The following is an 18,584-nucleotide window of genomic DNA, read 5'->3' as shown; positions in this document are numbered from 1 at the left end:
TTATTTCTGGTTTTATTGACATGTAAACTTTATTTTACAAAATTAATCTCAAATAGATAATAAGAGCATTTGATAAATTTCTTTAACAAATCATGAAGAAGTACTTGTTGAGCAAAAATATTATTTATCAGTTTAGATTGTTAAAAATACATATTGGGGACTGTAGTGAATTCCAATGATTAGAATCTATTTTGTGACATTTCTGCCTTTATTTTAGTGACAAAACTAAAGATGCCCATATACTCAAGGAAGTTAAACAAACACACTGGACATTATGCATTGGTTTCAAAAAATTTCCTAAAAATTATTTATTTAATTAAAATAATTTTAATTTAAAAAACCAGAAATACAAAGATAATGTTTTTTTAAATACGTCATTGCGTAGAATTTTTCTTAAGATCAAATTTTTGACAGACTTTTCATGGAATTGAGCCAATTCTCAATAAAGTGTTGTCCACTGTATCATCAACTTTCAATGATTTATAATTCTAATCTTGACCCAAAGTCAGCCCCCAAATAAGTGGGAAAGTAGCAAGAAGTTGGACATGATTTCCATAGCTCCAGAGTACAATCCCAAACAGATCAATTACTGTCCCCTTCAGAGCTCTTGTGCCATTGCATGCACATACACCTTCCCATACCTCTCATTTAGAAAGGAAACTTTACTAAGTGTGCAAGCATGCAATAATATTAGTTATTGGTGTGGAATAAATAATAATTATAGTTGTTGACACCCCTACACCATGGCCAATTCATCAAAAATCTTCAGATGCATTAGGATTTTGATATTCAGTCACAAAATAAGCTGCTCGTTAAAAATTAAATGATTAAGAAAACAACAATTTGAGAAAATAAACCCCCTAAACAAAATCTTTCATTTTCAGTGAAACCCATTCCTGTTAAATGAATGGATTAGATTTTTTTAAAAGTTGAAATACTTTGCAAAATAAATTGAAATTTTATATTAATTTTTTCAATTATTTATTTAGATATACAGTCACATAATCCTGCTTTATTTAGAGCATTACAATTACAAAACATTTCCCAAAATGAAATGCAAAGATGGCCATTTCGTGGTTGTATTTTTATTGACTGGAGGATGAATTCTTCATCATGGATGTTGAGACTTTAAAGAGAAATGTAGGCAACATCAGAGTGCTTCCTATTGTATTTAATTTATAAGGGAGCATTAGACATTTGCCAACAAGAACAATGTACAAATAGTAATGGCAGACAATATTACCACAAGTGTGGCAAAAGTCTTAGCACGGAAAAGGAGAACATTCTTTTCTACAGCATTGTCTGCTACAAAAGAACTGAACTTTTCTATTCTCTAAGTAAAGGAGCAAGACTCTCTACCCCATATTTACACTGGCGTGATTTGACTCCATATTGGAAGCGGCACTGCTCGTCAGCATCATACACCTGTCCTGGGGCCACAGTCGGATAGAAAAATTCCTGTTTTGGGGGTGCATTGATGAGACATCGACCATGTCCTGAACTGACCAAAACAAGAATATTTTATTATAAAACATAAACAGATGTATTTTCCTTTCAAAATAAACTGCTCATTAAACAAAATGAAATGATTAATAAAACAACAATTTGAGGAAATAAAGCCCCCAAGCAAAATCTTTCCTTCATTTCCAATGAAACCCATTCCTGACAAATGAATGGATTAGATTTTTTAAAAAGTTGAAATACTTTGCAAAATAAATGGAAATTTTATATTAAATGTTTCAATTATTTATTTAGATATTCAGTCACATAATGCTGCTTTCTTTAGAGCATTACAATTACGAAACATTTCCCAAAATGAAATGCAAAGATGGCTATTTCGAGGTTGTTTCCACATCAATGACACGTGGGCAATTTCAGCCCAATGCAGGACAGGATCAGAATGCCTGCTAAACAGAGGAATGACTACCATCCACATTTGCATCTCCTCCTGAACCTGCACCATTACTTTATTTTTGCCTCACCACTGACATCATCTACTGTCGACAGCCCAACCAGATGACACTTGCAATCCTCCACAGTCTCACCATCTAAACAGTGAGTGCTGTGCCACATATCCACTCGACCCACAGCCTTTCACAGCCACTCTCTCTCTCGGTTATTGAAGAGCAAAGGAAATAGAATAACACCAACATATCCCAATAAAAAGTGGGAAATTTCACAAGAAAATATTGATGGGATATATTTAAATAAAAGTTATGTTGGGGTCACATAATCTCATGCCAGTTATTTAAAGAAATCCACTGATTAAATGAAGTAATGTTTCCCAATCATTGTTAGTGCTGGGAATAGTATAATTATCATATCCAGCATTGTCCAAAAAAAAATTTCCTCTAGTAATATTCAAAAACTATTATTGCTCCTCATGGATACGCAGCAGGCAGTGAGTGAGCGAGTCATTGCCTTCGTCTTCAAACTTGCACATACAGGCCTCAGAAGCAATTGACTGAGGTGAAAGGAAGGTCTATCAGAGTCCTGAATGACAGTGGTTCGGTGATGGGGACAGAATTGAAGGGCAGATGGTTGAGGATAAATTGGAGAGTCTGATGAGGATCAGAGGCCAACTATTAAGCAGTTGGGAAGCATTGGATAACTAGCGGTTTGGCTATTAGAGGATAATGTGAATATATAGTCTTTTTACATAAGTCAGGTCTTTCCTTCACATACTTGTGACACTGCAAATTTCTGGTATTTCTAGTTTGTGGTACTTCTGCACTAAAAAATCTTAACCTTTCTATAATGACAAGAAATAGGGTTTTGGTGTTGGAGTTGCAATCCATTGTTAGCTTCTTGTTAAAGCATTAGTAATTAATTGAAAAAGTTTAAAAAAATTGAGATGCTGGAAATGTTCAACAGGTCAGGCAGCATCTATGGACTGAGAAATACCCAATATCAGGTTAACATTGTCTTTCCCTCTCTGCAGAATGCTGCCGATTCAATAATTAAATATGATCATCAAGTTTAACAATTATATAAAAATAATGCAAAATTATTTCCCATTCACAATTTTCTCCATTATTTATAAAACAAGCTTTGGCCTGGTTTATTTTGATATAGATTGAAAAGAAATATATCTTAATGTGTATCATATTGACATAGTGGATCACTAAATATCAATTGCATGATGAGGTATCTGGCTAAACATGTTAAGTGTACAAGTATATACAATTTATCATTATAAAGAATAGTAAAACTATTCAAATTCTTGAGTCATTTTATGATGGTTTCTGTTCTTTGAGTACCCAAATGAGTAATAATAGAGAAGCACAGGAGCTGAGGCAAGGGATTGGTGAGGGGAAAGTAAAATAGTTAGTGACTGGAAATTCCAGCTTGGATCCAAAGATAGAACACACGTGTTCAGTGAGAGAGAAACAAGCAAATGTTTTAGACCAATAACCTTGATAGTACTTTTTGTTCTCAACACAAACATGTATGGCCTGGTTTTATGTTTACCAAGAGCAAACTGAAAGATTGATAGGACAATAGATTTTCCCTCTTGGGCACAATCCAAATGTAAAATTAATTCAATATGTTACTTTTTATACAAGACAAGTCCAAAGCAGTTTAATACATGAATTGCAATCGCATTCACTGCTAAATTTAACATTTGAATACAACATAGCTCCTGACAGGCATCTGCTTAATTTTGTTTTTATATTTTATCATATTTTCTGACTTCTTACTCTAAGAAGCTGGTGATGTAATCCCTGCTGCATGTTGACCAGATGAATGGATTAGTTTTCACTGTGATGTGAGCAGCCATCAACTTTGCTGCTTCTTGACCTCTTGGACCACAGGTGTTTCCAACTCCATCATGATTCATACCAAAACTGAAACAGAAAAATAAATCAGACAGTGCATTTCTGGATATCTATTGCACAGGCAAATGCACACTCATTGAATTGGTTTAATTGTTTTTATTCATGACAAACAGCTTGCTCAAGTTTCTTGACAACAATAAAGAAAAATGAATTGAGATTTGGTCGAATGGATTTCTAGTTTATTCAATTTCACTTGAACTACTGCTGGAAGGTCAACACACACAGATGCTCAGAAGGGCAAAATACTTAGGAATGAAAGTAAGCAGGTTTCTTTCATTTTTTTAAACATCAAATGCAGATCATCCCAATTTGAATTGTTTGTGAGTTTCAATATACTGCATTTAAAATTTTGGTAAATTTATGAATTAAGCATTAAGTTAATAAATCATCTTTGATAATTGTGGTTATTCATAGTGTAGAGGAACAGAATTCGTAAGTCTCCCAAGATGAAGGCAGATTACAGCACTGGAAAGGACATCTGAATTTTTCATGCTCCATCAAAAATAATATACAAGATCATACACCTTGGCAGTACATCTACAGGCAACAGCAAAGGTTAATGCAAATGCTACTGAACAAAAACAAAACCAATGAATGCCAGCAAAAATAAATAACATGCAAGTTGTTGGTTATGAAGATAGAAAGGAAAATTGACAGTCCTAGAAGTGAACACATTCATCTTCTATCTTTTAATCCTGACAAGTCCAAGATACATTTTGAGAAAGAGGAGTAGGACATAATGTGACAGATTATGTTGTATTTATATTGTATATTGATATAATTTTGGGAGATAAATTTGGGCAGGTTTTTTTTAGTGCAGGTCACATACAAACACTTCAGAACAGATCTCATTAAAAATACTGGAACTCTGCTCAAGCCAGATAGGGTGGCCCCTGAGGGCCTTTGAAAAAAACTTTGGAGAGTGCCTAATGGATTGTTGTTTTGAAAAGCAACAGATGGAAGAGATCGGAGGAGTTCGGAGCCACAGGCTGTCTGGAGTGCAGCTTGCAGAGTCCTGAATGACAGTGGTTTGGTCATGTGGTTTTGCAAGCAGTGAAAGTCAAAAAGACTTTTCTCTGAGGGAGGGAGGGAGAGAGAGAGAGAGATCAGTTCTGCGGTTTTACAGTCAGCAGCAGCAGCTGGGACTGGAACAGGACAAGCTGGCAAGCTTGTGGAAAAACCCCATTTGGAAGAGTGCTAAGTTAAGCCTGGTCAAAGCCCTTGTGGTTCATTCAAGAGGAGAGGACTGGCTGCCTAATGTTTCACTTGAAATAAGAGAAACAAAAAGGAACTCTGTGGTGACCAGAAAGAAAGAGGCTATCATCTGAAAAACCCTGATGGGGCAAGTTTCTTTGGCAAGACACTGGTGTGGCTGATTAAAAGGGATCAGTCTTATGTCCAGGAAAAACAAATCTCTCTCTGAAAACTGACAAGAACCTTCCTGAGCACTAACCATTTACCTTTCAAGCACCAAAGTCTGGTGAAGATTTACAAATGTTAAATTCTGTGCACAGTATAAGAACTGCCTGCAACCAGTGAACTTGGAGGAATGAAAAATAAGATTGGACTGTGAATCAAAGAACTTTTCTAAACTTACACACATGCGCTTAGAATTAGAAGAGGGTTAAGTTAGGTTAGTTAAGTTAATCATGATAAGTTAAAGTGTGAATCTGTTTTCATGTTTAAAGCAACTTTTGTATAAGTAACCATTTGTCTGATGAATATCTATTGCTGCTGGGTTTTTGGAGTCCTCTGGGCTCATAACAATATGCAATTATAGGGTGCTGGAGAGAACTTTGTGTTTCAAGTCTAAAGTTTAAAGTGAAAGTGGTAAAACAGGTAGACAAGGTGATGAAGAAAGCAAATGGCATACTTGCCTCCATAGTTCAGATGTAGAATATAAAGGTTGAGTCATTATGTTGCAACTTTACAAAACACTGGTTAGACTGCACTTAAGAGTATTGCAGAGGTTTGGTACGACAAATTTCTATAGAGCGGTGGTGGAAAGTGCCGACGGGTTGAATCATTGTCTGGTATGAGAGAACCAATATCCCAGAGTGTAAAACCCTCCAAAAGGTAGTGGACAAATCCCAGGACATCACAGGCAAACCTCTCCCCACTACTGAGTACATCTACAGGGAACTCTACTGTTGGAGGGCAGCAGCAATCAGGGATCCACACCACCCAGCACACACTCTGTTTTTGTTGGTGCCATCAGGAAAGAAGTGCAAGTGCCACAAGACTCGTACCACCAGGTTCAGGAACAACAGCTACCCCTCCACTACCAGAGTCCTCAACAACAAATTAAATCAGAGACTCATTTAAGGACTCTTACGTGTGCACTTCATCGATTTTCTTTTGTTCTCTCTGTATTGCAGAGTTAGGTTGTTTACATTCGTTACCTGTTTACATGTTTATGCTGTGTACAATTTATTTTTTACATCACCAATTGGAGGTAATTCTGCTATGCCCGCAGGAAAAAGGAATCTCAGGGCCATATATGATGTCATGTACACACTCTGACAATAAATCTGAAATCTGTAGCTCTGGTTGCCATACCATAATAGGAGTGATGTCACTCCACTGAAAAGATTCATCAGAACGTTGCCCAGATTAGAAAATTTTAGTTAAGGGGAGAGATAAAATAAGCTGACCTTGTTTTCTCCAAAGCAAAGGAGGTTGCAAGATGACTGTTGGAGGTGCATCCAAATATACAAAGCTTAGACAGAGCAGATTGACACAATCTTTTTCCAATGCTAGGAGTATCAAAAACAAGAGGGTATAGGTTTAAAGTGAGAGGAAGGAGTTTGAAATGAGATTTGAGAGGAAGGAATATTTGTTTTACACACAAAACATTGTTGATATCCAGAAAACAAAAACAGCCAGAGCTACTGTAATGGCAGTGCTGCCACTGGTTCAGACCTACGAGAGCAGGGAGCGAAGTCACAGAACTCCCCCATGGGGTCCAATCACCACTGGCTCCTTGCAGGCTTTAAACAGCTAATGGTGGTTTATTTTAAAATTAGGCCCAAATTAGCAGCACCTATGATTGGCAGTGGCCATGAGGAAGAAGAGGATAGCGTAGGGCACCAGAAAACAGGGAGACAACTCCCCGTTTGAGAAGGAGAAGCAGAAGAGATGACCCACAGTTCAGTGACCATGGCAGTGGACTAGCGAGAGGCTCAACACACAGCTGTTGGTGACTCAAGGCAAGGAACTCATGCAGATTGCGGGCTGCTAACAACTGTGGTCAAGGGACTCACACCAGGCTGTGAACTGCTGGAGACCAGCTCAAGGGATACAAGATATCAGAACTGGGATGCGAGAGGTGCCAAAGGTGCTGGAGCTTCTTGATCATGTCAGAGTTGTGCATCTGGAATTCAGGCTGCTGATGGTTTGCACTGAAGACTGTGTGACTGTAAAGGATACGAGAGAACATGAAGCAAAGCCATGAACATTCAGTAACTCTGGGGAACTCTCTTCTGGGCAATTTCTGCTGGGAGCGAATCTTTGAAGGAAATTTTGTGTAATATCTCATTTTCTGTTTTACTACACAATAAAATAGTCTTGAATTCTTACTAGAAGATGAAGTAGAATCAGATACAATCACTATGTTTAAGAGATATTTATACAGGCACTTAAATAGGGAAGGCACAGAAAGAAACAGGTTATGCTGTCAGATTGGATTGATGTAGAGGGGAAGAAAGGAAGACATGGTGTTTGGGCACAGTGAAGCCATTGTCAACAGTATTGAAGCAATGATCGTACACAGTTTCCTTTGGACAAGAAATGAGCAGATACAAGGTTTATAATCAACCCAAACAAACACTCAATTCCATAGACCCAGATCCCTGTGAATGTCAGTGAAAATGTACAAAGAGTTGGTGAAAATATATCTTGGGGAAAAAAAAATTAATACAACAAGCTGACAGGGTAAAGTGATCAATTTCAACAATGCAAGACCACCCATCAGGCAATTTGAGAAAAGCTTTTTAGCCTTGAACTTGAAAGAGAGAAAGGTGGAAGGACAGATGAAAAATACTTTTGATCTCTTTATGGAACCTCTGTCCTTTCTCTGATAGGTTTTTGGTTCTAGGATCTGTTTCCATGTAGTTAGCATTCTTGAATTGAGGGAGCAGTGAACAGGTTTGCTCTTAATCAGATTGAATCAGTTTTAGTAACCAGTCATCCCCAAAGATTGCATGTATGCTTCAGAGGGGAAAAAAAAGGTGGTGCCCGGATTCAGAATTAGTTGAAGAGTCTTTTTGCCTTTATAAACTTGCCAGTTGAGTCAGTGGTATTATCATTTAGATCAAAAAGTACTTTGCTTTGTAGGCAGACTAATGAAAATGAAGTCAAAAGTAAGCAGAGAAAAGGAAATTGGGATCTCTAGGAGAGAGAATGTGGATGGATGGGAAGAAGGGTAATAGGAATTGATATAATAATCTGTGATAATAGTAAATGTGATAAAGTCTCTTAGTATTAACCTTAATGGTCCAACAACAAGAGAGTATTTTCACATATTAAAAAATGGGAACGACTTAGCCTTCCTTCAGTAAACACATTTAATTGATAAGGAACATCAGAAATTGAAAAGAGATTGGGTGGGCTAGGCTACCGCAGAATCTTCCAGTTGTAATTCAGAATGTTGTAACTGACCAGGCAGGTAGGTATGTGAAGGTACAATGTCAGATATATGCTGAGTCTTGGACCCTGTTAAATTTATATGCCTCAAATGTAGATGATGAAAAATTTATAAAATAAACTTTTTTTTCAATTGGCAGATGCACGTCAAAATATAATAGTGGCACGAGACTAATTCCTGTTTTGATCCAGTTTTGGATAAATCAACATGAGCAGAGGCCAGGACTAGGATGGCTAGAGCCACCTTAGTTTTAATGAGAGAGCTGAACGCCTGGAGGAAATTACATCTGAGACAAAGAGATTACTCCTTTTACTCTAATAGACAGGATTCATATTCCATGCTAGGTTTATTTTTTTACTATCAGCGCATTTACAGGATAGAATCATGGAAATTGAGTACAAGGTGAGAGTCCTGTCAGACCATTCACCTCTATTGCTATCTATTACTATCTACTGTTATGTCTGATAAATAGGACATGGTACATAGATAGTGTTTCAATCCATTGTTGTTGAGAAGACCTGATTTTTGTTATTTTATTAGAAGGCATATTGGAATCTTCTGAGAGACTAACTGCCATTTTATTGCCAATAAATTTGATATTGGATACTTTAAAAGTTTATTTAAGGAGTCAAACAATTAGTTATACTTGAAGAATTTAAAAATATATAAGGGAGGTGGACAAACTAGAACAAGAGATATACTATTTGGAGAAGGACCTACAGTTGAGGAGCTCAGAATAGAAACAAAGAGTACTTATTAATAAAAAGCTCAAGTATAATATGTTACAAACTTATAAGATAGAGAAAGCAATAATGAGAACAAGACAAAAATGCTACGAGATGGGGGAAAGAGCTCATAATGTCCTATCTTGGCAACTGAAAAAAGGTCTAACAATTAAAGCAATTGAAAAAGAAGCAAATATAATTTATAATTAACCACAGGAAATTAGAGGTCTTAAAATTATTTTATTCTAAATTATATAAATCAGAATCTCAAGGAGATATTAATAAAATAAATGATTATTTGTCACAATTGGCTCTTCCAAATTTGGATTTGGTTGAACAGATGGAATCAATTGGAGATAAAGGAGGTACTGAATTCATTGCATCTTAATAAATCTCCTGGCAAGGATGGTTTTCCACCAGAATTTTATAAAGAATTTAAGGATTTGTTAATGCCTCTCTATGGAGGTACTGAATCAAGCAGTTGGACGATATACTTTGTCAACTCCTTTTCAGCAGCAAATAAGAACAGTAATTCCTCAGATAGGGATCCATTGAAACTATCATTTGTTAGGCCAATTTCCTTGTTGAATATGAACTACAAATACTAGCTAAAGCTTTGGTAAATAGATTGGTGAAATTTTTGCCAAAATTGATAAATAAGGAACTAACAAGATTTGTTAAGAAAAAGCAATCAGCAGACAATGTAACAAGATTGATTAGTATAATTCACTTGGCCCAGAAAAGAGGTGAATTAAGTAAGGCACTTGCCTTGGACTCAGAAAAGGCCTTTGATAGACTGGAATGAGATTTTCTATTTAAAGTATTGGAGAAATTTGGATCAGGTCAAAATTTTATAAACTGGATTCGAGCCCTATATAATGAACCCAAGGTCAGAGTTGTAATGAATGGTCAAATATCTCCAACATTCCCACTATCCAGATCTAGCAGACAAGGATGTCTACCATCTCCAGCTCTTTTTGTACTGGCTATAGAACCTTTGGTGGAATTTATTCAATGGGATACAGACATTAAGGGATTCAGGGTTGACCAAGATGAACACAAGATTAGTCTGCTTGCAGATGATATATTAATATATCTGACAGAACCTGAGATTTCTTTCCAAAGGTTGCACTTACAACTGAAAGATTATGAATTGGGATAAGAATGAGATTATGCCATTAACTGAAGGGGATTATACAAATTGTCAAATATGCAAATTAGGTGGCCGAAGAATGGGATTAAGTATTTGGAGATCAAAACAGATAATAACCTGAAAAAACTTGTATAAATTGAATTACCTCCCCTTGCTTAAAAAAGTTGAGGAATACTTAAATAAATGGACAACTTTTCCAATAACTTTGATTGGAAGAATTAACTGTATTAAAATGAATGTTTCCCTGCATACAATACACTTTTCAGACTCTTTCAATACCATTACCACAGAATTTTTTTCAAACTTTGAATAAGTTAATTAGGAATTTTCTTTGGAAAGGTGTCAGCCAGAGTCTCTATGGAAAATTCAATTTGGAAATATCATATTGGGGGAGGGGGTGGTTTTCAACTCCCAAATTTTAAATATTATTATTGGGCAGCCCAGAGAAAATGTCACTTTTCTCTTTGATGGAAGAGACAAGCCTTCGTGGGCGAAAATTGAAATTCACAAAGTCAGAGAGAGAGTAGCAGGAGACTTTAGATATAAATGGGATACTAAATTTATTTCTGGTGGAAAGAAAGCAACATTAATAAAATAAATAACTTAATTGGATCAAAAGGAAACATCTCCAAAAGTGCCTTTGACTTAAGATAAATTCCTTTAACAATAGATAATAAAATTCTATACACTTGGTCCCGTAAAGTGATTAGATATGTGTAAGATTGCTATATGCAAGGGCAACTAATGTAATTTGAACAGTTAAAAAATAAATATAATATTCTTAATAATCCAATCTTCTGCTACATTCAATTAAGGGCTTTTATTTTTAAAGAGATTTATTAGGACCAACCATGATATTGCCAGAGTGCAGTGAAATGGAGATTCTGATTCAAAGGGGGCACACAAGAAAGTTTACATCTACAATGTATTCCTTATTCCAAATGGGCACTCCAAAGTGGGAGTTATATAAATTTAGAAAAAAAAAGATGGGAATCAGACTTGAATATTAGTATTGGTGATAAGAATTGGTCCAATTCATGACCAATACAATGCAAGATATAGATTGGTGCAATACAATTTTTTTTGCATCAGCTACATCTTACCCCGCAGAAGTTGCATCAATTAAATTCAAATATATTTGATATACATTTTAGATGTGGGGAAGAAACAGGAACATTTTTACATTCCACCTGGTCATGATCTAAATGAAAACATTTTGGAAAAATTTAAGAGTTTTATTTGACCAGAGTATTATGAAATAATTATCAGAGCCCAGAATTGTTTCTCCTTGGAAATATTGTGGACATAAGACCTAAAATGAGGATAAGTAACAATTAGAATTTCTTAAAATTGCATTGGCAGTGGCAAGAAATATATTGCAGTTACTTAGAAGTCTGATTCCCTTCTGGACATAGTCTAATGGAATACGGAAATGCATAGTTGTGTTCCCCTGGAGAAAATTACTTACAATTTAACTAAGAAATAAGATATGTTTTTGTAGGTATGGTTGCCATATTTGCACAATCCAGGGTTGAATATTTAAGACACTACTTCAGTTTTTGAGTTTTACATCCTTGTTTTTTTTTCCCTTATTTGAGATCCAGGCAAGAAAATAATTAGATCTCCTGAAAAGAATCCAGAATCCCAACAGTTCCTCTTTCTTTCCTTTTTTTTGTTTCTATCTCTTTTATTTACTCTTTTTTTCTTCTTTTTTTTTAATCTTGGGGTTTTGTTTGGGGGAGGAGGGAGATAGGGTTGTTTGGAAATGTAGACAACCTGTATCACTGATTTTCTTTTAATTTCATTTGATGTATTTGTAATGTTTAATTCTTGATACCGATTTGACCACAACATTAAAATAAAGTATTCAAAAAAAAGGCAAAGATTAAGACTCAAACAATCTTCTGTGAGATTGTACTTGGCCCTTTATTCAAGCAACAGCAATATAGTCAATAGGCTTACAAAATATCCAAGAAATTTTGTCAATGCCATTGACGTAGGAATTAAAGGAATTATGCAGGGACAAATGAAATAGTTACTAATTTATTCCTTTCTACTTGAGAACTAAGTACAAATTGAACAACTGCCAAACACCAGAGCAGGCACAGCATTTCAATTTTTGCACAGAGCATTGCTACCCTATGCCCATTGTTTTTTTGTTTAACTTTAGGCTCACTTTTTTTAACTGCCAAGAAGACACGAGTATTCCACAAGAATCAAGCACAAGATTGAAACATTGTTTGCCAAAGGAAACAATTTCATCGTTTTCCAAGAACCAACAGCAAGAAAGTGGTCAGGATTTTCATGAAAGTATAGGTTTTTCAAAATCAAGTACAACATTGATTCAATATGATAAATAAGTCAGAAGAAATGAAATACAACATCCAGAGTGCTTCTCAACCTTCATGAGCTATTAAGGACATGTGATAACACCAATGCATGTACATGTAGCTGTCTCAACACTATAACAACAATATAAAACCACAAGAGTATTGAAGCATTTGGGGACTTGCTACAATAAGAACCAGTCGCCAAATACGACAAGAGTTTGTTGTTTAACTTCAAGAAAACTTTCAAAGGAGCAATGAAAACAAAACTAGGGCAGATTTGTCTGCTTATCCATCACTAAGAAGCCCTCCTCATCTTTTTTTAACCACCCTTGAGTCAAGAATCATTCTTGGAAATTCAAAATTGCCCCAAATATCCCCACACTTACCATGATTTTTCCTCCTATTGAACTTTCTGTTTATAATAAGTTTGTAAAATCAGCTGCTATAAATCACCCAATGAAATTTAGATAACATCAGAAAAGAAATACGGGTACACAATCCTTTATTCGGAACCCTTGGGGGACAGTGTGTTCCGAATTCCGGATTTTAGAAAGCCCACCCAAATTGCGCTGCTGTATCCACCCCCATCCCCTTCCAGTTGCCCTGACATCTCGAAACTCGCGCAGCCGGTATCCCCCCCAGCAGCCCGACTTGCGCAGCCGGACCTCCACCCCCCCGGCCGCCTGACTCGCGCAGCCAGTCTCCCCCCCCCCCCGGCCGCCCGACTCACGTAGCCAGTCTCCTCCCCGGCCGCCCGACTCACGCAGCTGGTTTTCCCCCTCCCCCCGCCTGCCCGACTCGCATTGTTGGTCTCTAGTCCGCCTCTCCCCACTTGCCAGTCTTTGAGGCTTTCTGGATTTTAGATGTCTGGATAAAGGATCGTGTACCTGTACTATTAATTTGTGACTGCTGTTTAACATAGCTGGTGCTTTACTATTGTTTTTTCTCCATTGTCACTGCAATGTCAATATACTGTGCTCCTTTCCTTCTCATTTTCTTTGGAGTATTTTGGTATTGAACATCCTTGAAATGCTTTCTCTGTTTTCCTGGAAGTCTTTTCCGAAGAATATAGTTGACGTAGTGCACTCATTTCAGGAATCTGGCGTCAGATATCTGGACAATAGAGGTAGCTGCGAGTCTTCAAAGCTTTAATATTAGCTTGGGAGAGTACACTGATATCGATTCATCTCTTGAATTTGTAAGATTTTTATAGAGGTAGGTATTGGTGATGTCTCTCTTATGCTTTGAAGTGCTTACCAGAAGGTTGACCATGTCTTTGAAGAATGGAGGACAGGAACCACTGTCCTTCAGTAGTTCATGCATAGTCAGTTTGAATTCCTAGTCTTTGAACACTTGTTTCTTCAGCCTGGAAAAGCCTATGTTGGTTCACAGCAGATGGATTTATTTTAACCAAAAAAAACATTCTAATTGGTGGTCAGAGGTCGATGCTGAACAACAGAATCAGGTGGAACAGAATTATTTTGTCTGCCAGATGATTAGTGCAAGGCTGCCCTTACAATGACTTCCATAATACTTTGCCAACAAACATTAACTACTAAATAAGACTATATTTTATGCCTACATACATCTTGCAATATTCTAAATAAAACTGAACCAGATTTATAATCATGCTAGTCAAGTTGGCACAGCCTGGTTAGCGAAGTAGTTAGTGCAATGCTGTTATAGCACCAGTGAATCGAACCTGGTACTGTCTGTAAGGAGATTGTATGTTCTCTCCGTGTTTATGTGGGTTTTCCTCCGGGGGCTCCAGTTTCCTCCCACTGTTCAAAAATGTACCAGGTCAATCGGATATAATTGGGCGGCACGGGCTCGTAGGCCATAATGGCCTGTTATTGTGCTGTATGTCTATATTTAAATTTAAAAATGTAAATGTTTACACAAGGAGCCAAAGATTGGCAAGGTTATCCTGCAGGCTACACAAATCTACATAAAAATGTTTAAATGCAATTGTTTTTTTCTATTAAACTATTTATTTGAAGAATCATTAATAATAATACAGAATACATTCCATAGAGAATTTTATATGAATATATACATTAAAAAACAAAAAGAAAGAAAAAATAAGAGAAAAAAAAATCAAATCCCCACCACCCCACCCCATCAGCCAACTCTCTTAAGGAGAGCTAAAAACATAAACAGAAACTAAAAAAGTATATAATAAATCAAAATATATCTAAATGCATATATTCAAAATATGGTAACCACTTATTAACAAAAAAATCATCATGCCGATTATATGTAATTTTTTCCATAACAATACAAGCTTTCAATTCATTATGCCAACACTATATTATCTTTCCATGGACTTGCTACACATTTTCGAGCTACAGACATTTTTAAGCATGTGAAGATTATAAAGTTATTCCCAGATATACTGTAAATCAGGATGAATTGAAAAGGGAAAAAGCCCATTTCCACTTTGTGCTAATATAAACAAGTCATTCAAATCAAGGACTGAATTCTCAAAATTTATTTCAGCCTAATTATTACACTTTCTAATTATATTTTTGTTAACAACTGTGATTTTTCTTTTAAAAAAAAGTTTGAACTCATTTCAATACTGCAGACACCACCCTAGATCAGAAACTATTTGTGGTTTATTAGCTGAATTAGAAACACAACAGTTGTTCATTGAAATGAATGTCCAATCCAGCTAATTGTCTTATCATCTCTCAATCTTTAGGAAAGTCACAGTATGTACTTTCAATCGTGCTGTCAATCAGCATTAACTCAAGAGGTTTGCTCTCTCATGTCCAATCTGGATTTCACCAGAAACACTCAGCTTCTACACATAGAAGAAAGATGGATTCCAAGGTGAGGTGAGAATGATTACCTGCACATCAAGGCAAAAGTTGATACAAGAGCAGGATACGATTCCCGTTTATCTAAAACGCAGCGTAACATTTCTTATTTAAGAAAGGAAATTACAATCCCAAACCATAATTGGGGCCATGAAGGAAGAAAACTCTAAAGAAGGAAATAGTGGTATGAATTAATCAATTTAATGATTTTTTTTTCAAATACTGATTTCTGCTGACTAATTTTCCTGGGGAAAAATATACAGTTGATCAACAAAGGGCACCATATATGCATGTTAAGTAAAATTTTAGCTTTAAGTTTAAGATTAAGAAGATATTACCTACAATAGTAAAATGTCTCTTACTTGTGACCAATTTCATGAGCGATTGTAAATGCTGTAGCCAGGCCGATATCTTCATTAATGCTGCAACTCCTTTCTGGTTCACACATGCCACCCACAGGAGCTAGACCTGTAACAGGATTGTTTACTTAGCTCAGAAAAGTAAGGATGTAGTTGGTAATTCAGCCCTTGAGTGGAAGCTGATGTTGAAATGTAGCATAAAAATTGCATAGACATGACATGCAATTAAGAAACGTGAAAAGCCACACTGCCTGTAATATTCTCACAATTCAAGCATGTACATAGAAACAGTATGATAAAATGGTCTCAACACTGACTCAAGAAATTCAAGGTCTAGTATAGAACCAATGCTATTTGACAAGTTGACATGCAAATTAAATTCAGTGTACATGACTTGTTACATCATATTGTCACACAAAAAGACAGTAATAAACTACATGCTTTTCAATGACCTTCAGTTTTCTATATAATCATGAAGAATCACAACACAGTCTTCTTCAACCTTCATTAATAGCTGCAAAAACAGCAGGGTAGCAATTTTATCGGGCAATACAAAGTTTATGTTCTATGCAAATTCATTTTATCCAAAATCTGACTGTATTTACACCTGGTGCATTTCTGGATACTCCCTCCCGATCCTCTCCACCCACAAGATCCATACTCTTCAAGACAGGTAAGCACGTGCCGTGACATTGATTGGAATGCCATGCACAAATGTGTGACTTACCCAATTTCTATTCCAGCTTGACATAAAAAGCCGGATCACACCTGTCCACAAATAGAGAGTCTGAGAAATTAATCTTCCACAAGATTAGCTTTTTCTCCCCCTTCTTATCCTGAATGATTGCCCTCGTTCCCACCTAGCACCTCTTCAAATTGAAGAATTCCCAGGCCACCCAATCCAGTTTTAAAACAAAATAATGGCCACAAAATAGGCACTCATCTACAGGTATGGTGTAGGTGTTAATTCATTAAAAATCATTCTACTTTCCCAATAGCAGAAAGCATCAAAATATTAAAATCTGAAAAATCTCCTGCACTGCTCAACAATTATTCCCTCAGTCCACTGCACAATCTATCTCTTCCTACAGATCAGTAATGTTAGAATTTGCAAAATATTCAAAATAACACATAATTGCTTCGATGTTTTCAATCTGAAATGTTAACTTGATGTTAATAGATGTTTCGTTTGCTCACTAAAGCATTCTAGCATTTTCTGCTCTTGTGACCTTGAATAGAAATTTTTATGAACCACTCCTACAATATCAATACGACCAGAAACTTAAAATTCAACTGAACCGACCACATAAGTACTGCAGAGCAAACTGTCACTTGCTGATTCTCAAAATCCTTGTCGTCAGCACGACAGAGATTTAGGAGCATGCCTGAATGAGCGCACTTCCAAAAATGCAAAGTGTCCTCACCAGAAAACCATTAGCCTGCGGCCATAGGCTTCAAAATGTATCCACCACCCAGAAGGACAAGGTCAACAGGCATTGAGGAACACCAGCATCCGTCATCGCCAAGAAATCTACCGACAGCACAACAGTTTGAGAAGGCAGCTCACCAATTTAAACTTGGTTTTAAAATGATATTCAATACATAAGCGTGCTGGAGAAACTCAGCAGCTCACACAACATCTAAAGGAACCATAGGATAACCAATGTTTCAGGCCTGAGCCCTTCATCAAGATATGAGCAAACAACAGGCAGGGTTTATGCTTTCCCTTATCTGTGAACTTTCTTGTTTCTAATTGCTTTCTCAATCTTTGGCAAAAATGGATTCTCTCAATTATCTGTTTAAATTAAAAGTTATCAATGTGTTACTTTCTAGATTTACAACAGAAATCTGTGACAAAAGTCTTAATAAAAAGGTAGAGGGAGGAGAGGAGGGGAGAGGGAGAAGTACACGCCAACAGACAAGAGGTCATAATTATGGGAGATTTTAATTTTCCACATATAGATTGGGAAACACATTCTGTGAAAGGACTGGATGAGTTAGAGTTTGTGAAATGTGTGCAAGATAGTTTTTTACAACAATACGTAGAGGTGCCGACCAGAGAAGGAGCAGTGTTAGATCTACTGTTGGCAAATGGGATGGGTCAAGTGACGGAGGTTAATGTTGGCGAGCACTTCGGGTCCAGTGATCATAATGCCATCAGCTTCAATGTCATTATGGAAAGAGAAAAGTCAGGGCCAAGGGTTGAGGTTTTTGATTGGGGAAAAGCTAGATTTGAGGAGATGCGAAAGGACTTGCAGGGTGTGCATTGAAACAATAGTAGAGAGATGGAAGTCTTTTAAAGATCAGATTTTGAGAGTGCAAAAGCTTTATGTTCCTGTTAGGTTAAAAGGAGGGGCAAAAGGTTTGAGAGAGCCGTGGTTTTCAAGGAATATTGGAAACTTGGCTCAAAGAAAAAGGGAGGCGTACATTAGATAGAAGAAGCATGGAGTTAAGGAGATGTTTGAAAGATACATTGAATGTAAGAGGAATCTTAAGAGAGGAATTAGGAAAGCTAAAAGAAGGTATGAGGAAACTATGGCAAGCAGGGTGAAAACTAATCCAAAAGAGTTCTACAAATATGTTAATGGTAAGAGGAAAGCTAGAGACAAAATTGGTCCCTTAGAAAATCAGAGCGGAAAACTGTGTGTGGAGCCTAGAGAAATGGGGGAGATATTGAACAGTTTCTTTTCTTCGGTATTCACTAAGGAGAA

General features: G+C 36.5%; 1 protein-coding gene across 2 annotated transcripts in view; it reads right to left on the bottom strand.

Annotated features, from left to right (window-relative positions):
• LOC138758974 (A disintegrin and metalloproteinase with thrombospondin motifs 6-like) overlaps positions 1 to 18,584 on the bottom strand; it is a 197,027-nt gene that overhangs the window by 65,997 nt on the left and 112,446 nt on the right. For both annotated transcript variants that reach the window (XM_069928667.1, XM_069928668.1), the window contains exons 9-11: positions 15,877 to 15,982; positions 3,702 to 3,848; positions 1,360 to 1,501 (exon numbers count right to left, since the gene is read on the bottom strand). In XM_069928667.1, the coding sequence (XP_069784768.1) occupies positions 1,360 to 1,501; positions 3,702 to 3,848; positions 15,877 to 15,982 (395 nt within the window). The remainder of the gene's footprint in view (positions 1 to 1,359; positions 1,502 to 3,701; positions 3,849 to 15,876; positions 15,983 to 18,584) is intronic.

This window comes from Narcine bancroftii, chromosome 3, assembly GCF_036971445.1.
Source record: "Narcine bancroftii isolate sNarBan1 chromosome 3, sNarBan1.hap1, whole genome shotgun sequence".
NCBI lineage: Eukaryota > Metazoa > Chordata > Chondrichthyes > Torpediniformes > Narcinidae > Narcine > Narcine bancroftii.
This window is presented reverse-complemented; position numbering and strand designations above follow the sequence as displayed.